The following is a 23,862-nucleotide window of genomic DNA, read 5'->3' as shown; positions in this document are numbered from 1 at the left end:
TAAGACTTCTAATCTACACTTTCATAGCTGAAGTTCAATTTGATGCAGCAAATAGGCTAAAAATAGTTGTTAGGTTCCAATTTTAGTGACACATCAGGGAAGAGATGGGAAATAATTTTTTTTTTTCCAGTGGCCTGTGTTGGGGAAAACACTCTGATTTGAGAAATACTTTTGATTCTTCAGGCTTCCCTGATAGCTCAGTTGGTAAAGAATCCGCCTGCAATGTGGAAGACCTAGGTTTCATCCCTGGGTTAGGAATATCCCCCAGAGAAGGGAAAGGCTACCCACTCCAGTGTCAGGAGAATTCCCTGGACTGTATAATCCATGGGGTCGCAAAGAGTCGGACCTGACTGAGCGACTTTCACTTTTATTCTTCACGAGGGCCGCCTCGGCCAAGCATAGCAAAGAGTTGCTTTGCATTTTAATGTGTTTTAGTCATCCCGTGATCTCACTCAGGAGGAATCCTCATGGGCACTTGCTGGATTATTGCCTGGCAAGGCCATGACTCCCCATAGAGGAGTCTCAGTGGAGAATGAAAAATGTACCTTCCTAGGAATGTTTCAAGATGAGAGCAACCTAATTTTGTTGCCCCCCCCTTTTTTTTTTTTTAGCCTTAGGGAACTAGTGTTCTCAGGTTAATGTGGGCTAACACTTCTAATCTGTCTGTAAGTGAAAATCTCTCTGTAGATGTGTAGAGGGAATCCCTGGGGGACCCAGTCTCGCCCAGGTAAACCTGTCTCTGTCTGTGGCTATAAACTGATGCTGAAAGACACGCACCCTTGTAGCTTTCATTTCCACAGAAGGAATGCTCCGTTTCAAGGATTCTGATCACTATGGTTGGTTGCAAACATTCTAGCTTTGGCACTGTATCACTCTGTGACCCAGTTGGGTTTCGTAACCTCGGCTATCAGTACACCTCACAATCACCAGCCCCCACTGGAGGAAAATATGCAGCCTTCTGCCATATTTTATGAGATGGACGTGCTTGGCCTCACTGGTGTTCTCTGTATTCTGCGTGTTGGCATGTGTGCCCATGCGTGGGCACACATGAGGAAGCCCTCTGTGGTTGTGTGTGTCTCACTGTGTTTTCTGTGCCCCACTGCAGTTCGCGTAAACAAAAGGGATATCATCTTTCTTTTGGATGGATCGTCCAACGTTGGAGAGACCAATTTCCCTTATGTGCGGGACTTTGTCATGAACCTAGTTAACAGCCTTGATGTTGGAAGCGACCACATTCGGGTCGGTCTAGTGCAATTTAGTGACACTCCGGTGACGGAGTTCTCCCTAAACACCTACCCGACCAAGTCAGAGTTGCTAGCTCACCTGAGGCAGATGCAGCTCCAGGGGGGGTCGGTCCTGAACACGGGCGCGGCCCTGAGCTATGTGCATGCCAACCACTTCACCGAAGCTGGCGGCAGCAGGATCCAGGACCACGTGCCGCAGCTGCTACTCCTGCTCACGGCTGGGCAGTCTGAGGACTCCTATTTGCAAGCCGCCAACGCCCTGGCGCGCGCGGGCATCCTGACCTTTTGTGTGGGCACTAGCCAGGCCAATAGGGCGGAGCTTGAGGAGATTGCTTTTAACCCGGGCCTGGTGTATCTCATGGATGATTTCAGCTCCTTGCCAGCTTTGCCTCAACAGCTGATTCAGCCCCTAACCACTTATGTTAGCGGAGGTGTGGAGGAGGTGCCTCTTGCCCAGCCAGGTAAAGCTCTGCGATTGCTCGGGGCTCCCTCTCCCCTCCCCCCACCCCAGACACCTCTTTGGTGGGCAGGTGGCCCGGGCTGAACTCCAGAGGCTGGCGATGAGCTGTGCAGAGATGATGGGGTCCCTTTGGTTCATGGATTTTTGAAGGGAGGCTCAAGACACTGTACCAGCAAGCTTAGGTCGTCTGTCTAAAGGGTGTTTGTCCTTGAAAGTCTAGAAAATCCAGTTTATGTTCTACTCAGGTTATCCCACCCTGGATTCAGAAGCTTTTACTTATTTATTTATTTTTTTTGCCCCAATGTCTTTGAAGATTCTGGAGTGCAAATCCGGATGGAAATGGGAGAAAAACAGAGAAAGAGAAAGCTGGATCCTCTTTTATACATGAGTACACATTGGGAACATTTAAAAGTGGAATTGATTTTCTTGATAGGATGTTTTTATGTTCCAAATCTGCTGTATCTAGAAAAATATTTGTCATAAACCCAACAAAGGCTGTGTCTTTTTGTGATGGTAAAGTGTTTTCCAAAGGCAGCCTAGGTGATGATAATTATGGTGGCATATTAGTAAGATGATGAGTTATGGACCCTTACTTCCACCAGTTGCTGACATCATGCAGATGGGTAGCTAGATGGAGCGCACTGAAGCCTAATCAAAATAGTTCTAAGAGTGGTTTGAACAGAAAATAATACTCACTTGACACATTGTAGCCCCCGACTGGCTGCTGCTGTGTTTTCTGTAGTCTGACCACAGCAGACTGGAAGTCACTGACAGAGGTCCTTACCCACAGAGTCGTGATAGACACTATCTTGGGTTCTAACCCATAACCTCAAATTTAACGGAAAGAGAATCCAAATAGAGCATTGATGACCCCTGATTACGTGTCAGTTACCCTGGGGTGGAAAACCCATAGCAGCATTTGTCACTAGAGACAGGTTGAGTTTTAAGCACAAGGATGATAAGTACCATGTTTTCAGAAGTTGGTAACAATTTGAAAACACCATCTGTTCTCCTAGAATGGTTGGCACTGATGCTAGAACAGACCCCCGAGGCTTTTCTCTGGCTCGCAGCGTTGAGGAAGCAGGGCACTAGATTGGACAAACGGGTCCAGTGGTCCTAGCCCTGTGCACAGATGCACTGCTTTGAAAGGGGGCATTTGAATGACAGCTGGTGTGGGTTTTCTCTTCCCTTGCTGGTACAGTGATCATCAGGTGAATTGCCAGAATTCCCCTGATTGAAAGCTGGCAGTGCTGGGCTGAGGTTGGTTTGGAGCCTATTGTGTTTTTGTCCCTCACTGTGCCCCACGGCCCACTTTTGTTGCAGAGAGCAAGCGAGACATCCTGTTCCTTTTCGACGGCTCAGCCAACCTCATGGGCCAGTTCACTGCTGCCCGTGACTTTCTCTACAAGGTCATCGACGAGCTGGACGTGAAACCTGACGGGACCCGGGTTGCGGTGGCTCAGTACAGCGATGATGTCAAGGTGGAGTCCCGTTTTGACCAGCACCAGAATAAGCCTGAGATCTTGAATCTCGTGAAGAGGATGAAGCTCAAGACGGGCAAAGCCCTCAACCTGGGCTACGCCTTGGACTATGCACAGAGGTACATCTTTGTGAAGTCCGCTGGAAGCCGGATTGAGGATGGAGTGCTTCAGTTCCTGGTGCTGCTGGTGGCGGGAAAGTCATCGGACCGGGTGGATACGCCCGCACTCAACCTGAAGCAGAGCGGGGTGGTGCCCTTCATCCTCCAGGCGAAAAACGCGGACCCTGCTGAGTTGGAGCTGATCGTACCATCCCCAGCCTTTATTCTGGTTGCGGAGTCCCTTCCTAAGATTGGAGACCTGCAACCACAGATTGTGAACCTCTTAAAATCAGTGCAAAATGGGGCACCGGCACCAGGTAAGGCACAAGACATCTGGTTGCTTCTGCAGTCCAGCTCTCCCCAGCATGAGCTGACTCTAGGCTGCTGGCTCCAGGTCCTCAGGTAGAAGCCCTCCTTGGTTTCCAAGAAAGTTAGATAACTTTTGCAGTTGTTCTTTGCTCAGTCCCTAAGTCATGTCCAACTCTTTGCGACCCCATGGGACTGCAGCACGCCAGGCTTCTCTGTCCTTCACTATCTCCTGGTATTTGCTCAGATTCATGTCCATTGGGTCAGTGAAGCCATCCAACATCCAACTCTTTGTGACCCCATGGGACTGCAGCACGCCAGGCTTCTCTGTCCTTCACTATCTCCTGGTATTTGCTCAGATTCATGTCCATTGGGTCAGTGAAGCCATCCAACCATCTCATCCTCTTTCACCCCCTTCTCCTTCTGCCTTCAGTCTTTCCCAGAACCAGGGTCTTTACCAATGAGTCATCTTTTCACATCAGGTGCCAAAGTATTGGAGCTTCAGCATCAGTCCTTCCAAAGGATATTCAGGGTTGATTTCCTTTAGCATTGACTGGTTTGATTTCCTCGCAATGGAATATGACTTTTCATTCCCAAGTTGGCTCTCTAACTTCTCTCTAGGGAAAAACAGAAGAATCAGGGTGATCACTTTTAAGGACATTAGACTGTTTCATCCTAATATGCATTATAAAGATTTAGACATATCAATGATGAAAAATAATTATTTTTCCAAAATCAATACTTTTATTATATGCATAATAAAAGGCATATAACATGGTTCCATTAGAACTAAGAGTCTTCTTCTTTACATATTTCCCAAGTATCTTATTTTAAGTGGAGATCACTGTGTTATAATTCATTCTGAAGTTTCATTAGAAGTACAAAGCATGAATTGAGGCAGGCGCATTCCCATTATAAATGCTATATTAAAGTTTCTGAGTACTAATCTTTGTTACCATGACTTCATGTTTAACCACTTTCCACTGGGTGATAAAAATGTAGTAACAAGCATAATTAATTTCACATATAATCCCTTTGATTGAAAATGCAGAACCTAGAGCTTCTCTTCAATGACGATTGGGCACATTTACTGTTGGTTTTGGGTTGTTAACTGGACATCTGGGTTACATTTCCCTCCATTGACCCACTGTGACTTGCAGCAACTCATTTGAAATCTCTCATCTATAACGTGTGATGCTTATGCAGACTCTGCCAACCCATGTCTCTCCCCGCCCCTCAACATTTCTTCTTGAGTACAGCTTTGAATGTTAATGATACTGTTCAAACATACAAAAATTCTAAAATAATTTTTTATATTTTTATTATTAATAATTTCCTATGGCTGCTTTAAAAAATTATTGTGATTTTTGTTGTTGTTGTTAAGTTGCTCAGTCATGTCTGACTCTTTGTCACTCCATGAACGGCAGCATGCCAGGCTCCCCTGTCCTTCACCATCTCCTGGAGCTCACTCAAACTTACATTCATTGAGTCAGTGATGCCATCCAACCATCTCATCCTCTGTCGTCCCCTTCTCCTCCTGCCCTCGATCTTTCCCAGCATCAGGGTCTTTTCTAATGAGTTGGCTCTTCGCATCAGGTGGCCAAAGTATTGGAGCTTCAGCATCAGTCCTTTCAATGTTTATTGAGTTGATTTCCTTTAGAATTTAAAGCCACCAAATTTGACTTAAATGACAAATTCAATGGCTTGAAACAGAATGATTTTACTATCTTAAGTTTTAGAGGTCAGAAATCCAAAGCCCGCTTTATTGGGCTAAAATCAAGATGTCAACCTTCCTTTTGGAGGTCCCAGCTGATAACCCTTTTCTGGGGTCTAGACACCACCTGCATTCTGTGACCCACGGCCTCTTCCCCTCCATCTGCAGAGCCAGCAGGGTAGCATCCTTTCTTGTCTCTGACCTCTGCTTCCTTCCTTACATCTCTCTCTGACTCTAATCCTCTTCTCTGCCTTTTAGAGGACATGCGATTGATTACAGTGGATCCACCTGTATAATCCAGTACACATCCCCATGCCCCTGATCCTTACTTTAACCACCCTTGAACATTTTCTTCCATACAAATGCCAGGGATTCAGAGTTGGATATCTTTGGGGGCCGTTACTCAGCGCACCACGGTTGGTATGAAATTGTCCCTTTCCTGCCTTGAGTCACATAGACGGTCTTCCTTGTAGTTTCAGTTGAAAAGGATGTGGTGTTCCTGATTGATGGCTCCGAGGGTGTCGGGAGCGGCTTCCCACTGCTGAAGGAGTTCGTCCAGAGAGTGGTGGGGAGCCTGGACGTGGGGCCAGACCGGGTGCGCGTGGCTGTGGTGCAGTACAGCGACCGGACCAGACCCGAGTTCTACCTGAATTCCTACATGGACCAGCAGAGTGTGCTTGGAGCCATCCGCGGGCTGACCCTGCTGGGCGGGCCGGCCCCCAACACGGGGGCCGCCCTGGAGTTCGTCCTGAGGAACATCCTGGTGGGCTCCGCTGGGAGCCGCATAGCAGAAGGCGTCCCCCAGCTCCTGATTGTCCTCACGGCCGACAGGTCTGGGGATGACGTGAGGGGCCCCTCTGTGGTCCTGAGGAGGGGAGGGGCCGTGCCCATTGGCATCGGCATTGGGAACGCTGACATCACCGAGATGCAGACCATCTCCTTCATCCCGGACTTCGCCGTGGTCGTCCCCACCTTCCGGCAGCTGGGGACCATCCAACAGGTCATCTCGGATAGAGTGACCCAGCTCAGCCGCGAGGAGCTGAGCAGGCTGCAGGCGTCTGTCACCCCCTTGACGACTCCGGGTAAGGAGCCAATTCTCTGGCACTTCCTTCCTTAAAATATCTGGGGCTATTGGGACTGTGGGTTACAAAGGCTTCTCAGTTTTGTTTCCTCTTCCATGGGGTGTGAAAACTAGGCTTACGTGAAGAATTAGCTGCGTGGCCTTGGTGGCCAGAAACGACTTGGGGAGAGGCTGAGAGTCATGTTTTTAGCCAAATTTAAGTCTCAAAAGAGAAGTGGGCTTGGTTTACAGTTCAGACCCCTCACTCTGCGTGAAGGCTTCTGTGTTGATAACTGGAGAGAGGGGCCATCTAGTTGATAAAACTCCCATTCGATGCCGGGTCCTCGTTACCCTTGTGGGTTCAGCTGGCAGCCTCTGATGGTCAGGGAAGGTGTTCGTCCCAGGTGCCTCTGTCAAGCTTGGGCACTGTTTCTGAAATGTTGGTATTCTCAGAGCCCAAGTGTGAAGATGGAGTTTGAATTTGCTCAGCGCAGAGAAGGGAGTGTCTGATCTGTCAGGAAGGCCACCTGGCTCTCCTGACCTTGGCTTATTCTACTTCTTGTTCCGCTTCCCCAGGCTTGATGCAGAAGAAAGGGGGCTCAGATAGGCCCGCCCTTCCAAGAATGCCCACAGAGGAGCTCCTCTCCCTGGGGCCTCGGGTTGGGAGGGCACAGTGGAGAACAGGCACACACAACATCACCCCTGCGTGGTTCTCATGCTACACAACAGCATCTGCATCCAGGGATGGGGAGGCTGGGGTCGACAGGTGGGGAGGGAAGCGTGAAAGCAATAGAGAGAAAAGTAGATGCAAGAAACCATTAGGGCGGGTGAGAGAGGGGGCAGCGTCCGCTTGCTGGTGTCCATGCAGAACAGAGCACTCCCTGTGAGCCTTCCTTGGAATGTTCTACAGGGCTCACCATCCAATACATTGGGGGAGACTGTGGGATGAATGCAGTGAGGGTTTTGTTGGCTGTTCCCTAGTTGAAGTGTTTTGTGTGTCCCCCATACAATACGGGAGCACTTTCCAAAACTTGTTTGGCTGCAGGAGTCTCTCTCTCTTTTTTTAGTTTTTATTTTATATTGGAGTACCATTGATTTACAATGTTGTCTTCGCTGCAGATGTACTGCGGAGTGATTCAGTTATACATATACATATATCTGTTCTTTCTAAAATCCTTTTCCCATTTAGGTTATCACAGCCTACTGAGTAGAGTTCTGTGTGCTCTATAGTAGGTCCTTGTTGGTTATTTTTTTAAATATAGTGGTGCGTATATGTCAACTCCAAACTCCAACTTTATCCCCCACCCCACCCACCACCTTTTTTGTGGTGCATTTGAGGCACTGGCGCTCCCAGGAAGGCACTTTGCAAATGCTGGTATCGCGTGTGGCAGCTTCTTTAAACACAAGCACGTTTCTACAGCAGTGTGGCTCCTGCTCCGTTTGCTTTCCCCCTCTTCAGGATGACTATTTTCTACCTTTTCCTCATCCTGCTTCATCTACACCTTTCCCTCGTCAGTTTACTCTGAGCTGGTGATCTTGATTTCCATTTCACGAGAAAGTATAAGTAAAATCAAAGAACATCTGCTTCTCCTAACAGTCTGCCTCCTCCCTATTCAAGAGTGCCTCCTGCAACTCTCCTGTCTCCTGCATCATTGGTTCTCTGATGCACTGCATGGATCCTTTCATGATATGTACACAGTGCCTTTCCTTCTCTCGTAAAAACCCCCTGGATGCTCTGCTCTCCCCTTCAGGAGGGTCCCGGTCTCCTTTTTATTTTTTTTTAATTAAAAAAAATTAATTTACTTCTTTTAATTAAATTGTATAATTTATACAATACTGTGTGGTTTTTGCCATACATTGACATGAATCAGCCACGGGTGTACATGAGTCCCCCGTCCTGAACCCCCCTCCCGCCTCCCATCCCATCCCACTGGGTTGTCCCCGTGCACCGGCTTTGAGTGCCCTGTTTCATGCATTGAACTTGGACTGGCGATCTAGTTCACATATGGTAATATATGTGTTTCAGTATTATTCTCTCAAATCATCCCACCCCGGGCTCCTTTATAAGCATCATCTTCACTGCCTATAGTTCTCTCTGAACTCACCCTAACCTGTTGTTAGCTCTCTCTGCTCCACAGAAAGTGTGCTGGGCAAAGTCCCTCCATCTGGCAAATCCCAGTGGTCAGTGTTGGGTGCTGTTCCGCTTGACCCATGAGTGTCATCTGTCACATCGGTGACCCCCTCCCTCCTAGAATGCCATGCTCCCTCGGTCTAGATTCGGCTCTTGTGTGTCTAGGTTCTTCCTCCTGCAGAGTCGTTCTTCCTTATCCTCTGCTGGTTCTTCCTCTTCTCTCTTCCTCTTCTTCTCTTCATCACTGAATTCCCCAGGATCCTCTCCTGGGACTGATATTTTAACTTGAATAGTCTGAATTAGGATGCCTCGCCTGCCAGGTGGCAATTCTGTGACAAACTGGGAGGCAGTTCATTCAACACAAAGGCTCTGGTGCCAGTGGAGTTGAAGCCCTATGATAACATTTGATTCACAGTCAGCGGCAAGAGGGACGTGGTCTTTCTCATCGATGGGTCCCAGAGTGCTGGCCCCGAGTTCCAGTACATCCGAACGCTCATCGAGAGGCTGGTCGACTACCTGGATGTGGGCTTCGACACGACCCGGGTGGCGGTCATCCAGTTCAGCGATGACCCCAGGGTGGAGTTCCTGTTGAACGTCCACTCCAGCAAGGACGAGGTGCAGAACGCCGTGCGGCGGCTGCGGCCCAAAGGCGGGAGGCAGGTCAACGTTGGGGGTGCCCTGGAGTACGTGGCAAGGAACATCTTCAAGAGGCCCCTGGGGAGCCGGATTGAGGAGGGTGTCCCTCAGTTCCTGGTCCTCATTTCCTCCGGGAAGTCGGATGATGAGGTGGAGGACTCGGCCATAGAGCTCAAGCAGTTTGGCGTGGCGCCACTCACGATCGCCAGGAACGTGGACCAGGAAGAGCTGGTGAAGATCTCGCTGAGCCCCGAGTACGTGTTCTCAGTGAACACCTTCCGGGAGCTCCCCAGCCTGGAGCAGAAACTGCTGACACCGCTCACCACCCTGACTGCTGGGCAGATACAGCAGCTCCTGGCCAGCACGCGCTACCCGCCTCCAGGTGAGACTGGGTGTTGGCTATTGCTCTTCTGTTGTATCTTCTAAAAAAAAAAAAATATATATATATATATACATATACATACACACACACACATATGCTGCTGCTGCTAAGTCACTTTAGTCGTGTCCGACTCTGTGCGACCCCATAGACGGCAGTCCACTAGGATCCCCTGTCCCTGGGATTCTCCAGGCAAGAACACTGGAGTGGGTTGCCATTTCCTTCTCCAATGCATGAAAGTGAAAAGTGAAAGGGAAGTCGCTCAGTCGTGTCTGACTCTTAGCGACCCCATGGACTGCGGCCCACCAGGCTCCTCCGTCCATGGGATTTTCCAGGCAAGAGTACTGGAGTGGAGATATAGAGATATATATATATATATATATATATATATATATATATATGGGCTCAAAGGCCATGGTGCTCACAAGTAAAGCTAAGATAACAGACACCTGTGATGGAACCAGTTGGGACTGTGGCTTGCTGCAGGGAAGAAGGGCACCAGGAAGGGCTGACGGCAGGTTTTGAATTTGCCAAAGATGGTTTTGTGGAAGGCTTGAGGAAATGGGACTTTGCCCTGGATTGGGTGTTGTTGAGAAGGGGGAGTAGTTCTTTGACTGGGTGTCTTACTAACTCTCATAGCTAAAGTTGTAATTGGTAAAGAAACAGTGGTCACACCTGTGATCCAAGATAGGGGCGGGTATTTGGTTATTTTGTCTTCTTTTTGTCAGTGTTCAGACACAAAAAGAGCATGGCTTTCCCTGATGTTGATGATTCTGTGAAATCTTTTGTGTTCCACTGGAGAATCCAGGGCCTGGCTGTGTGTGCTGGGGCAGCTTTTCTGTTTTCAACAAAAAATGGTTCTGTTCCACGACTTGCTCAGCTTTTGCTGTGCTGTTTTTCCACTGGAAGTGGCCAGTGTGTTATGAAGCAAAAGGTTGAATTTGTTGAGAGGCAAGATGTGAGCTATTTAATAAATGACATCCAGGAAGTACCTAGAAATCCAATTAATAGGAAGGTATGGTTTATCTTTCCTGAAAAGTGAAAATGTTAGGGGCTTAGTCATGTGACCGACCGCATGGACTGTAGCCCACCAAACTCCTCTGTCCATGGAATTCTCCAGGCAAGAATACTAGAGTGGGTTGCCATTTCCTTCTTCAGGGGTTCTTCTCAACCCAGGGATCAAACCTAGATCTCCTGGGGTCTTTTTTACTATCTGAGCCACCAGGGTTCCTTATCTTTCCTAGGACTTTTGATTAATTGTATAGTGAAAAAACTGATTCATGCAAAGAAGACAGGGGAATAACAGCTAAAATAAAAAGTTTGTATAAATGCTAGAGATATGTGAGGAAAAAGAAATACTGTGAATCAAACACCCTGGGAGAGAGTTGGGCTTCTCCTGGCTGTCACTAGCTAAGTGGTGGCCTTTGTCCTCAGCTGTCTCTCTTTTCTTGCATAATAATAAGAGATGTTGGTCTGGGTGATCTCAGTCTCTGCTGGTAGTAACAGGTCATGATTCATAGATTATGGTCACCCAGGATTTGTTTCTAAGCGCTGTTTATTTTGAAAGAAGTTGTAACCCAGACTGCAAAGCCACCATTAAACTCAGAAAGGGGAAGTTTTGGAGAACTAACAGTATTTCAAGAAGCAGAAATTGTTTTGATGCAAAAGGCCCAATATGTAATGATTGATAGAAAACCTGGGAGACAAAGACACGCACATTGGCTGGTAGTTTTCAGGTTAACTGGCATGATGGTGTGATGGAGTGCGAAGTTCAGAGATAAAGCCAGATGCGCGCCAGTCCTGTGCTGAGTTTTCCTTTTCCTCACCCGCAGCTGTGGAGAGCGATGCTGCGGACGTTGTCTTCCTCATCGACAGCTCTGATGGAGTGAAGCCAGATGGCATCGCGCACATCCGGGACTTTGTTATCAGAATCGTGCGGAGACTCAATGTCGGTCCCAACAAAGTGAGAATTGGGGTCCTGCAGTTCAGCAATGACGTCTTCCCAGAATTTCAACTAAAGACCTATAAATCCCAGGCCAGCGTGCTGGATGCCATACGTCGCCTGAGGTTCAAAGGGGGGTCTCCTCTCAACACTGGCAAGGCTCTGGAATTCGTGGCAAGGAATTACTTTGTCAAGTCTGCCGGGAGCCGGATAGAAGATGGGGTGCCCCAACACCTGGTTCTATTTCTGGGTGGAAAATCCCAGGATGATATTTCCAGGTATTCCCAGGTGATAAAATCTGCAGGAATTGCGAGCTTAGGGGTTGGAGACCGAAATATTGACAGAACAGAGCTGCAGACCATCACCAGCGATCCCAGGCTCGTCTTCACGGTGCGGGAGTTCAGAGACCTCCCCAACATAGAAGAAAGGATCGTGAATTCCTTTGGGTCCTCCGGGGTCACCCCTGCACCTCCGGGAGTGGACACACCCTCTCCTTCAAGGCCAGGTATGTATTTGGGCCCTGGGACTACAAAGTGGTTATTATATTATTTTTATTCAGTTTTAATTGAAGGATAACTGCTTTATAATATTGTGTTGGTTTTTGCCATACATCAACATGAATCAGCCATAGGTATACACACAGCCCCTCCTTGAACCTCCTTCCCACCTCCCACCCCGTTCCACCCTTCTGGGGTGTCACAGAGCACCGATTTGAGCTCCCTACGTCATACAGCAAATTCCCACTGGCTATGCATTTTACATATGGTAATGTATTTGTTTGCTACTCTCTCCATTTGTCCCATCCTCTTCTTCCCCTCCTCTGCCCCATGTCCATCTGTTCTCTATGTCTGTGTCTCCATTGCTGCCCTCCAAATAGGTTCATCAGTACCATCTTTCTAGATTCCACATATATGCATTAGCATATGATATTTATTTTTTTTACTTTCTGGCTTACTTCACTGTGTAGAATAGGCTGTAGGTTCATCCATCTCATTAGAACTGGCTCACATGTGTTCCTTTTTATGGCTGCGTAATATTCCATCGTATATACACACCACAGCTTCTTTATCCATTCATCTGTCAATGAACATCTGGGTTGCTTCCATGTCCTAGCTATTGTAAATAGTGCTGTGATAAACATTGAGGTAACATATGTCCTTTTCAATTATGGTTTTCTCAGGGTATATGCCCAGTAGTGGGATTACTGGGTCATATGGTAGTTTTATTCCTAGTTTTGTAAGGAATCTCCATACTCTTCTCCATAGTGGGTGCATTAATTTATATTTCTACCAACCATGCAAGAGGGTTCCTTTTCCTCCACACCCTCTCTAGCATTTATTGTTTATAGATTTTTTGATGGTGGCCATTCTGAGGGAACACCAACTATTTTTTAATTGAAAAAAAGCAATCAGCATTCATTTTAATGATTTTCTTCTCTCAGATTTGTGGCTGTGATACTGTTAGAAATTAAATGTTTTTTTAGTTGCTAAATCATACTTGAGTCTTTGTGACCCCCATGGACTGTAGCCTGCCAGGGTCCTCTGTCCATGGGATTTCCCAGGCAAGAACACTGGAGTATGGTGCCATTTTCTTCTCCTGGGGATCCCCACTCAGGGATTGAACCCAAGTCTCCTGCATTGGCAAGTTTATTCTTTATCACTGAGCCATCTGGGAAGTCCCTAGAAATTAAATACAAGAAGAATAACTCAGTTGAAATTGTAGGAGGAATAGAAGGAACCATTTCAGAAAGCAAATGTCCTTGCTTCTTCCATGAGTTTCCATGAGACTAGCTGTAGCCCTATTGAGATGTTCTGTAATAGTGCATTGAGGGTTAGCCACAGACTCATTGGCTCTCAGAATAAAGTGGCACCATTGAGGTTGTCCAGTCCATGCCCCTCCAAACATGATTGAAAGGCAGCCTCTGTCCTAGGTGGGACAGAGACAACCCTCCTTCCTTGGACTGAATGCACCTCCCTGGGGGAATTGAGAGCTGTCCACCTATAGCTTTGACCTCATGCTCCTGAATCTGACCTTGAGTGCTGCCAAGAGCAAGTTGGGTTCCTCCACCAACCCATGTCTTTCTCAGCTCCTCCGCAGGTGATGGCCATGCAGACATCTGGAGCAAATGATTAGGGTTGCTTTTCCATGAGGCATCGCATTCCACTTAGCTCTTTCATATCCTCCTCCTGTGCTGGTGGTGGGACATTCCACACTGCCCTGAATCTCCCTTCTCTCAACTCCATTCTCAACTCCTTGGTTAGAATTGGGAAATTCTCTCCCACAAAGCACTGGCATGCTGTCCAGCAGTCCTCCGAAGGTGCATGCGGTCTGCTTCCTGTTTCCCAGTCTTTCTCCAGCCTTCCCTCGCCTTGCCTCTAGGGCACGTCCCCCCTCCTGCCAGACACTGTCATTTGCTTTTGACCAGGGAAAAGACTCCAGTGGCATTTCCTAAAACACTTGATACCATGGACTGGTGAATCCATGGCATAACCCCATTTTGCATGGGATAACTGGGGATCTGCTGAGTTCTCACAGCTCCTTTCCTTTCATTTAGATGATTTATCATTTATCTTCTTGTTTTGGGCATGATGGTTTGAGAGCTGTGAATCTGGTACCTATAGAGTCATGGACTAGAGCCAAGGTGTTCACTGTGAATGAATGACAGGAAGGCCTTATTTTAATCATTTTCTGCTTGGTGATTTTGTTCTGGGTATGGAAACTGAATTTCCCCTTTTCTCATTGTCATCAACTTTAGAGAAGAAGAAAGCTGACATTGTGTTCCTGCTGGATGGTTCCATCAATTTCCGGAGAGACAGTTTCCAGGAAGTGCTCCGTTTTGTGTCAGAAATTGTGGACACGGTTTATGAAGGGGGCGACTCCATCCAGGTGGGGCTAGTCCAATACAACTCTGACCCCACTGACGAGTTCTTCCTGAAGGACTTCCCCACCAAGCAGCAGATTATCGACGCCATAAACAAGGTGGTCTACAAAGGGGGGAGGCACGCGAACACCAAGGTGGGCCTGGAGCACTTGCGGCGGAACCACTTTGTGCCCGAGGCAGGCAGCCGCCTGGACCAGAGGGTCCCGCAGATCGCCTTTGTGATCACGGGGGGCAAGTCGGTGGAGGACGCTCAGGAGGCGAGCATGGCACTCACGCAGAGAGGCATCAAGGTGTTTGCGGTGGGCGTAAGGAACATCGACTCGGAGGAGGTTGGGAAGATAGCGTCCAACAGCGCCACGGCCTTCCGGGTGGGGAACGTCCAGGAGCTGTCGGAACTGAGCGAGCAGGTTTTGGAAACCCTGCATGATGCGATGCATGAGACCTTATGTCCAGGCGTGACTGACGTTTCCAAAGGTAACGCCCTTTAGATGCATATGTTCAATCCTGTCTCTTCAATGCTGGCACGTTATCTGGTTGCCCAGATGCCCAGTGCTGGCCTTGGGTCTCCTGCAGCACCTGCTGCTTCTGGGACTGACTTACATCCACGTGGTTGGGTCCTGGTTGTCGCCTGCCTCTGAGATAGGATGTGTTTCCCGGATAGGAGTGGACGTCTGTCTTTTCTTGCTCTTACCAGATTTACCCGTCCTGTCTAATCCCCTAAATAATTCAGACTGATTGATGTCTATTTCAATTTGTAGGTTCCTTAGATTATTTGAGACCAGAGTGTTTGAATTCTCAAGTGTGTTTAATCTAAAGCCGACACTTGGGATGCATCTAGACACCGGCTGCATTCCGCGCTAGGGCTGATTAAGTCCCCAAAGCTAACATACTAAAATGTCAACAGTTTTGGTTCCTAAGAGTCAGTATGCATTTTCCTGGTGAGAGAGGCAGATCCAATTGCTTCTCAGAGTTCGTACACAGACGATCTCATCTTGCCCTTGAGTGAGTGTGTTCCTGGTCCACGTCCCTAGCTGTGCCTGTAGGTTGAAAGCGTCTCAGCAGCTTGACTTTGAGCTCATGGCCTGCTTCTCCCTTTATAGCCTGTAACTTGGATGTGATTCTGGGCTTCGATGGTTCAAGAGATCAGAATGTCTTTGTGGCTCAGAAGGGCCTCGAGCCCAAGGTGGACACCATCCTGAGGAGAATCAGTCAGATGCAGAAGATCAGCTGCAGCGGCAGCCAGCTGCCCACGGTGCGGGTGTCTGTGGTGGCCCTCACGCCCTCAGGCCCCGTCGAGGCCTTTGACTTTGCTGAGTACCAGCCGGAGCTGTTTGAGAAGTTCCAGAACATGCGTGCCCAGCACCCCTACGTCCTCACCGCGGACACACTGAAGCTCTACCAGAACAAGTTCCGGCAGGCCTCGATGGACAACGTGAAGGTCAGGGCGGCTGCCGCGTTTCTACTTCCTGTGTCACCTCTCGGTTTTACTGGGCAAGGGTCATACCCTGATGCCCTGAAAGCCCCGTCTCCAAACTGTTCTTCTGTGGACGTTCTTCATGTTTGGTGGGGTTGGTGGTGCCTGTGTATAAGAGTCCTTTATCATCAACTGAGCTGAAATGAAATATCTTTGTTTTACTAAAGTTCTTTAAAAAAAACAAAACTCGAAAATCAGTAATTAAGCTTGAATGAGTTGAATTTGTGACTAATGCATGTTTAACCATAGCCCTGCCCTTTAAATATGTTATGTTCTCTATTTGTATATAATTTTATCTCTCTTTCTATGTTTGTACACACACACACACACACACACACGCACATCAGTTCTCCAGGGCTGCCATAACAGAGCTCCACAGGCGGGGTGGCTTACACAACAGTAATTTGCTCTCTCGCAGCCCGGGAGGCTGGAGGTCTGGGATTGGGGGGGAGGCAGGGTAGTTTTTTGGGAGGTCTCTCAGCTGGGCTTGGAGACGGCGTTGTCTCTTCTGTCTCCATGTGGTCTCCCCTCTCTGTGTCTGTATCCCATCACCTCTTCTTAGAAGGACACCGGCCACGTTGGATGAGAGCCCACTCTGATGACCTCATTTACTTCATTGCCTCTTTAAAAGTCCTGTTGCCAAATACAGTCACACTCTGAAGCACTGAGGGTTAGGACTTCAAACTGAATTTCAGAGGGACGCAGTCCAGCCCATGACACACATGCACACCCCTCCCCCCACACACATGTGTGAAGCTACATCCCCTAAATAAAGAGAATGAGATAAAATTTTTATTTCTATTGTTGCTTGTGCTTTTTAATAAATCAAGCCCTGCAACATACCCATTTATTTTATACCCCATCTAATGCACAGTATCAAGGAACTATGAATAGGGGGTAATTGGTTTTCAACCTTGGCCCCCTGTTTCCTCCACCGTGAGGTGAAGGATTTGAACTGGCTAATGTTCCTTGCAAGGGTCTGTGATGTTTCTTTTTAATTTCAGCTGGGTTTTCACACATCTTTTATCTTCAGGTGGTCATTCATTTTACCGATGGAGTGGATGGGGATCTGGCTGATTTACAAAGAGCATCAGAGGAGCTCCGACAAGAAGGTGGGTTCTGGGGGTTTCTAAATGGGAGGCAGGGGCACTGCTGGGCTGGAGAGAAACGAGTTCGCTAACAGACCCTGTGGGGCAGCGGCTTGTCCTGCGGGCACCTCTGTCCAGCATCTTGGTCCTCTTTCACCTGCCTGAGGCCGTGGGATGAACCAGCTAGTACCCCTCACATAGACCAAAGTCCTGACACAGACCCCATGGTGTCCTAGGCTCATTCATGTAGTACAACATCTAGAAAGCTTGATGCTTTTGCAAAATAACATGAAGTTTTGATTCATTTGGCTGTATCGTATAACTTAGGAATTACTGTGTTTTGGGTTTGCAGTTATCACAGCCAAAAATAGTATAATGTTAGGCAAAGTTAACATAAAATAATGAAAGCGTACTTCCCAAATTTATTATGACTGGTTTGCAGTGGTACCTGTTACCAGATGTACTATTTGATCATTTGCTTTGGAATTTGATAGCACTGACGATCGAAAAAGTAAGTGCTAACGTCAGAGGTTTAAGAAGGATTTATGGAAGCATGACTTAGCTCAGGAATGTTCAGCTTATTAGCTTGCTTCTCCAGAGCAATGGAGAAGAAGCTCCTGTCATCTGATTTTGGAGGCGTGGGATTTCAACCTTCCCACGGCACATCTGTGTTAGGTGGGACCGGAACTTGAGCTTTATGTGTGTCATAAAGGACAGTGTCGCTTCCTATAGTCGCGTCCATCAGTGCGCTTTTTGACACCTTGGGAACAATTGCGCAGAAGGGTCCAGAGTTCTAGTATTGTAGCTCAGCAGAACAGCCAATCGTGTGATTACATGCGTGTCAGTTAAAGGTCAACTTTTATTTATTTGTTTTATTATTTTTAACTGGAGGATAATTGTTTTACAGTGTTGTATGGGTTTCTGCTGTACACCACCACGAGACCAGTCATAGTTATATACATATTCCCTCCCTCTTGAACCTCCCTTTCCCTTCGCATCCACCCCTTCAGGTCATCACAGAGCACCAGGCGGGGCTCCCTGTGTTATACAACAGCTTCCCACTAGTTATTAATATCTGTTTTACACGTGAGAGTGTGTGTATCAGTGCTACTTTCTCAGTTCGTCACACCCTCTCCTTCCCTTGCTGTGTTTGTAAGTCCATTCTCTATGTCTGTATGTCTCCATTCCTTCTCTGCAAATAGGTTCATCAGAGCCATTTTTCTAGATTCCATATATGCGTGTTAATATATGATATCAGTTTTACTCTTCGTGACTTACTTCCCTCTGTGTAACAGGCTCCAGGTTCATCCACCTCACTACAAAGCCAAATTTTTATACTGAAGTTTTCTTTAAAAAATAGAGGTGGGAGGAAAGCGCTGTGTTTCTTGAACGCCCACGTGAGCAGTCTTAAGTGGACCTGTCCCTGCAGGTGTCCGAGCTCTGATCTTGGTGGGCCTCGAACGTGTCGCCAACTTGGAGCAGCTCATGCAGCTGGAGTTCGGGCGAGGATTCACGTACAACCGGCCCCTGAGGCTGAACTTGCTGGACCTCGACTACGAACTAGCTGAGCAGCTTGTGAGTGTTTTGTGTATCTGTATACATGTTGGTCTAGATGCCACAAGTTGGGGCATCCCAGGATAATGCAGTCCGTTATCACCAGGCAAATGGAGGAGAGACTCCTGGGTGGGCAATTAACTCGTCTGATTCACTAGGGACCTGCTTTGTTGCCACTACACGAGTCCTGGGCAGGGAGCTCTCTGAGGACTGGAAAGACGGCCACCTGGGAGACAGGTGTCCAGGCAGCGTTGCCTCAGAGGGGCCTCTACTCCGTGAACGAGGCGTTTTCCCCTTTATAAGACGGCTGAGAAGACATAACGTTGAGATCGACCCTCTCCAAGCCAAAAACAGGGAAGACAAGAGTAGGCAGGAAAGAGAGATCATCTCTGGGTGGAAAGGGGCTTCTGTCGCCTTCTCTTCTAGTTTCCTTTGCTGCAAATGAGGACAGACCATGAGGTTTCCTAATCCCCCTGAGTTCAACCTCTCAGCTGGTGGGTTTAACTCCTGGGTTAGGGGTGAGCCTGGGGGCTTTGGGATGTGGGCCTGAGTGTTCAACGCAGAGGCTCTTTGGCGGAGGCAGCAGTGAACTGCAGAATTCAGTGACTCTGCCCGTTCTTTCCCTCCTGCCTTCTTCCTAGGACTGGGGTTAGGGTTTTTTTTTTTTTTTTTTGAGTGGAAGGAGGTTAGTAGACAAATTTGGGACTTGGGAGAGCGTGAAAATTCTAGGAAATTCACTGCAAGCAAACGCATTGACCCTCATGAGTTCAGCAGGTGGAAATCTATCTTGGGTGTGCTTTCCCACATGAGGCCAGGGGCTGGGCTGGGAGGTCATGTCCAGGGTGTCTTATGGATATTGGAGGCCTTGGTGACCAGAGGTGGGGTGCTCATGGCTCAGGCAGGGACCCTACCCCATGGCCACTCCTAGGCCTTCTCTCAAGGCAGGTACTCTGTTCTGTGACTCTGCCCAGGGTTCAGGGAAAGACATATGGTCTGCTCTAAAACCCCCTTCCATCCTGGACGTCCGCAAGGGTTTGTTAGGCTTTGCTTTTTGCAGCTTAAAAATATCTATGTTATACTTAGCAACTGAGGCTTGACTATCTATGCTGGGAACTTTAGAAGTAAGGCCCAGCATTAGGTGAATATTTTATGAAGAGGGTGTATTATCTTTGGTGGCTCTTCAGACTCTGTCTGTGACATCCCATAGCCTGCTGATGGCTAAGTCTTTGAGGAAATGCCACGGGGAGTGATGTCATTTCTTGCTGTGAATGCCACATTCCTCAGACTTATGCTTTTTTCCTAGGCATTTACTGAGGGGTGAACTTTGCCTTTTGTCTCGGTAGGACAACATTGCTGAGAAAGCCTGCTGTGGGATTCCCTGCAAATGCTCTGGACAAAGAGGAGACCGAGGGCCCATAGGCAGCATCGGGCCAAAGGTAGGTGGCTTTACTCTCTTTTTCACCTGAGACTAGCTTCAGAACTGGCACTGCTCCGGCTGAGAGATTTCTCCACTGTCACGGCGGGGAGATGGAGAGGAAGGAGCAGGAATAGCTGTGCTGTAGGACGGGGGGTCTGAGGGGCAGACCCTCCCCCGTGTCTGCTCCTGCTTCCCTTTCCATAGGGTTCAGTTCTGCATTGTAGCTTTATTTTATAAAACCATGTTGAGACCAGGGGCATCATTGACTGGCAGCCTCACTACGATGGTCAGCACGATTCTTTGCATTTGCTTCTAAGTTACAGGACTTCACACAGTATTTCTTTGTAGATCAAGAGCCTTAAAGATCCTGATAGAATAATTGCACTGAAATAATGTGTGGAAAGCTGTCACGTTCAAGGGACACCTAACACATGGCTGTACTGCGTGAAGGAGGATCAGGGAGATGCTTAAGTAGGAAACAAAGAAAACCACAGCTCTTAACCAAGGAACTGGTGACTTTGTTCTAGGGCATTCCTGGAGAAGATGGCTACCGAGGTTATCCTGGTGACGAAGGTGGACCTGTAAGTCAACGTTGCTTTATTCCTTAAGTCTTTATTCCTTCCTTGTTCCTTACATGTTGGGACTGAATTGTGGAGTTCATCTGTTTCATTTCCAATCTTTTCCACTGGGAAAACCATGAATTCCTGTCTGTCTTAACAACTTGACTCGGAGTTCTGTGCTACAGGAACTGGTCTGATGCATGTGGGTATGAGGTGTAGGTCTTCACTTGTTCCATCTCAGAAGGGGGACAGAGTGGCTTTGGAGACAGAGGGCCACCAGGGATACCAAACCCAGCATCTACCAAATTCAGATACCCAGGCGAGAGGCGAGGGGGGTGGATTGGGGTGCAGGAGAAACCTTGGTAGGAATTAGGGGTGACACCCTTTGAGAGGAGTCTCCCCGAGGGCGGTTGGGTTATCAGGAGCCAAGGCGTCCAGTCGGGGTGGGTGGAATCTGCAGCAGGGCCTTTGGGAAGCAGAACCTGACCTAGAAGTGACTTGAGAGGTTTTTGAGAACCGACAAGGCCCAGCCTTGGGATGGAGATAGAGAGCTCCTGGTGGGGATAGAGAGGTCCTGGGGTGGGGATAGAGAGCTCCTGGTGGGGATAGAGAGCCCCAGTGGGAGGACTGGAAGGTCCTCCCAGGAAGGACAAAGGTCTGGAAGGACTGGAAGCCACAAAGGTCCCATCAGCAGAACTGGGTGTCAGCACTGGGCTTGGACCTCATTGGAGAACTGAAACCAGGGACCACACTGAGGAGCAGCCAGCCTAAGGGCCCTCCACAGGGCCCAGTCCTCACCAGATGGAGCCCCCCAGGGCCTGCTCGTCCTCTACCAGCCAGGAGGTGCCCTGTGCTGCTGACTGCCCCAGACGGTCTCCCTCCGGGGCAGGGAGCTGCAGGTTCCAGGCCCAGTGCAGCGAGGCTGGAGGCCTGCCTGGCACGTCACCCATCAGCCCCGCCTAATGCAAGCCCTCCTCAAGGATGCCCGCTCGGTGGGCACACTCGACAAGAAGTTCCAACCTGCAGAGCCCCTTTGTATCTCCCCACAGGGTGAGCGCGGTCCTCCTGGCGTGAACGGCACTCAAGGTTTCCAGGGCTGCCCCGGGCAGAGAGGAGTCAAGGTAGAGTGTGGGTGCCCCTCAGTGTGGGGAGGGGACCCCTGCAGCCCCGCACGTGTGCAGAGGGAGACAGCTCCTCCCACGCCTCCTGGGGGAGGAAGATGCCCGCCCGGCTTCTCCACTCAGCACTGGGCAGCCAGTGGCCTCGCATGGAGGTGGCCCCGGGCCTGGCGGGTTCAGGAGCACTGGCCGCGTTGGGAGGGGAACCTGAGGCTGGAGAGATAAGTTGCCTGTGGCAATGTGAAGTGACCAGCAGGTACTGACAGGACAGAGAGAACCTGGGCTGGGCAGAGAGAGGACCGGTGCCCAGAGTCTGTAGAGCCCCGGACCTGGGGGGAGTGAGGGAAATGGGGGGCGGGGCTCGGGAGAGGACTCTCGCGCTGGAAGTTTCTGCGTGTGAAATACTTGGATCAAGGGTGGATGAATCTTCTCCATCTGCTGGAGTTTGGAAGCCCATGTCAAGGGACCGGCCCCCACACTGCAGTGCTACCAAGGGACCTCCTTGGAGCTCCTGCCCTTGGTCTGCAGCGCCCCCGCTCCTGGGGGGGCCAACAACACCCACGTACTCAGGTCCAGGCAGGTTAGCCTTATGATCCCCTTGTGATGGAGAGAAAGCTATCCCAACAGGTGAATCTCTAACACTGAGTTTTTAGACCCCGCCCTTCATGTTGGGGATGGGGAGGGGTTAGCCCTTAGCCTACTCTGGCCTACCCTCTCCAGCCTCCAGGAAGCAGCTCACATTCCTTCTTCCCTTCCCTTCCAGGGCTCTCGTGGATTCCCGGGAGAGAAGGTACTTCAGCCTGGTTTTCTTTGTATGTTTAAAACTTTCCCAGTATTCTGCCAGATTTTGCACTCACTCATGTGTCTTGTCCCCTGACAGGGTGAATTAGGAGAAATTGGACTGGATGGTCTTGATGGTGAAGATGTAAGTGAGTTTCCACTCTTAAGTCCAAACCGCTTGGGCCTGAAGATGCTGGTGACTGATCCATCAGTCTACGGCAGACACTGCGCCAGGAGTGACATTTTATTGTTGTCTTTGGCAGGGCGACAAAGGGCTGCCCGGTACTTCTGGAGAGAAAGGGAGTCCAGGAAGGAGGGTAAGCATATGTCTATAGTGTGGCTGTCCTGGAAAAGTGACAAACATTTCACTCAACGATGATTTCTTTTACTTGTGTATAAGACCGCTTCCCCTGGGCAGCCTTCCCTGACCTCCTGGGGTGCGTTCTTGGCATCTCCTAGGTCCCTGTCAGTCACGACATATTTGTGTTGTCTTTTCTTGTTTGGAGAGTATGTCCCATAGGGCAAGACCTGAGTGTGTTTTGTTGAAATAAGTCCCCAGTGCCTGATGCAGCCCAGGTCCCCATAAGTACTTGGGGGTTACCTGAAATGTTTGGGGATAGTTTTACCTTTGTGGCAGATGACTAAATGGTAAATGTTGGAACACTGTTCAGTTTAAGATCTGTGATGGGATGAACGCAATTTTGAGGGCGAGATGAAAATGTAAGACTAATTCTCAGGCTCTGCTTGTGGTTTTTATTTAGGGTGACAAAGGACCCAAAGGCGACAAAGGGGAGAGAGGTGATGTCGGGATCAGAGGTGACCCGGTAAGGGGAGCTAACTCTTCATCACTGATATGAGACTCAAGCCTGGGGAAAGGGGGTGTGGGGAGAAGTGGATTGAAAGGAAGGATTTCACTGTTGAAATTGCTTTAAAGCATGCTGGTGAAATATGTGGTTTGTCCTTTTCTTAGAATTTTGGGGTGGCTAGAGATGTCTCTGCTCTCTAACTGCAAGATAATTCTTTGCAAAGCCTCTCCTATTAAGACCCAAGAAGCTTCCCTAAAGTGTGGTCTCGGGACGCTTTAAGTTTGGGTTAGAGAAAGAGAAGTGTTTACAGCTTTTCCTGTTTTATGGGGCTATAAAACCTGTCAGCAAGTGACCACCACTGAGCCAGCCTCTTGGGGTCCAGACAGGATGAGGCAAGTGTGAGCCTGGCCCCTGTCCTCCCCAGGAGAAGGAACAGGGAGGAAGAGCCATCATCCCCCACCCCATTTGGGGCTCAGAACAATGGCTGACCCCACAGCAAGCTCTGTCAGGTGGGATGGGCATTACCTGAATGGGATGCGGCTGAAGCACTGAGTTGCAGACGTCACTGCAATTTTCTTGGTCCCTGGCCCCCCGCAGCAGTGGCTTTCTGTATATGTGACTTATTCCCCACCTGTGCTCTTTTCAGGGCAATTCAGGACAGGACAGCCAGCAGAGAGGAGCCAAAGGAGAAACCGGAGACATCGGCCCCGTGGTACAGTGCTCTGCACACCTA

General features: G+C 48.9%; 1 protein-coding gene across 11 annotated transcripts in view; it reads left to right on the top strand.

Annotated features, from left to right (window-relative positions):
* The window catches only part of COL6A3 (collagen type VI alpha 3 chain), a 90,141-nt gene that overhangs the window by 29,996 nt on the left and 36,283 nt on the right, over window positions 1-23,862 (top strand). For 6 of the 11 annotated variants that reach the window (XM_044945339.2, XM_044945337.2, XM_044945340.2 and 3 more), the window contains 18 exons: window positions 1,106-1,705; window positions 3,028-3,600; window positions 5,777-6,385; window positions 6,600-6,602; window positions 8,910-9,512; window positions 11,342-11,956; window positions 14,207-14,806; window positions 15,433-15,770; window positions 16,840-16,918; window positions 18,324-18,469; window positions 19,792-19,884; window positions 20,393-20,446; window positions 21,475-21,546; window positions 22,307-22,333; window positions 22,424-22,468; window positions 22,587-22,640; window positions 23,085-23,147; window positions 23,776-23,841. In XM_044945339.2, the coding sequence (XP_044801274.2) occupies window positions 1,106-1,705; window positions 3,028-3,600; window positions 5,777-6,385; window positions 6,600-6,602; window positions 8,910-9,512; window positions 11,342-11,956; window positions 14,207-14,806; window positions 15,433-15,770; window positions 16,840-16,918; window positions 18,324-18,469; window positions 19,792-19,884; window positions 20,393-20,446; window positions 21,475-21,546; window positions 22,307-22,333; window positions 22,424-22,468; window positions 22,587-22,640; window positions 23,085-23,147; window positions 23,776-23,841 (4,640 nt within the window). The remainder of the gene's footprint in view (window positions 1-1,105; window positions 1,706-3,027; window positions 3,601-5,776; window positions 6,386-6,599; window positions 6,603-8,909; window positions 9,513-11,341; window positions 11,957-14,206; window positions 14,807-15,432; window positions 15,771-16,839; window positions 16,919-18,323; window positions 18,470-19,791; window positions 19,885-20,392; window positions 20,447-21,474; window positions 21,547-22,306; window positions 22,334-22,423; window positions 22,469-22,586; window positions 22,641-23,084; window positions 23,148-23,775; window positions 23,842-23,862) is intronic. The other 5 variants (XM_044945342.2, XM_044945344.2, XM_044945345.2 and 2 more) reach the window with 2 other exon arrangements.

The sequence above is a fragment of the Bubalus bubalis genome, chromosome 6, assembly GCF_019923935.1.
Source record: "Bubalus bubalis isolate 160015118507 breed Murrah chromosome 6, NDDB_SH_1, whole genome shotgun sequence".
Taxonomy (NCBI): Eukaryota; Metazoa; Chordata; class Mammalia; order Artiodactyla; family Bovidae; genus Bubalus; species Bubalus bubalis.
Note: the sequence above shows the minus strand (reverse complement) of the source record. Positions and strands in the feature narration are given on the sequence as shown.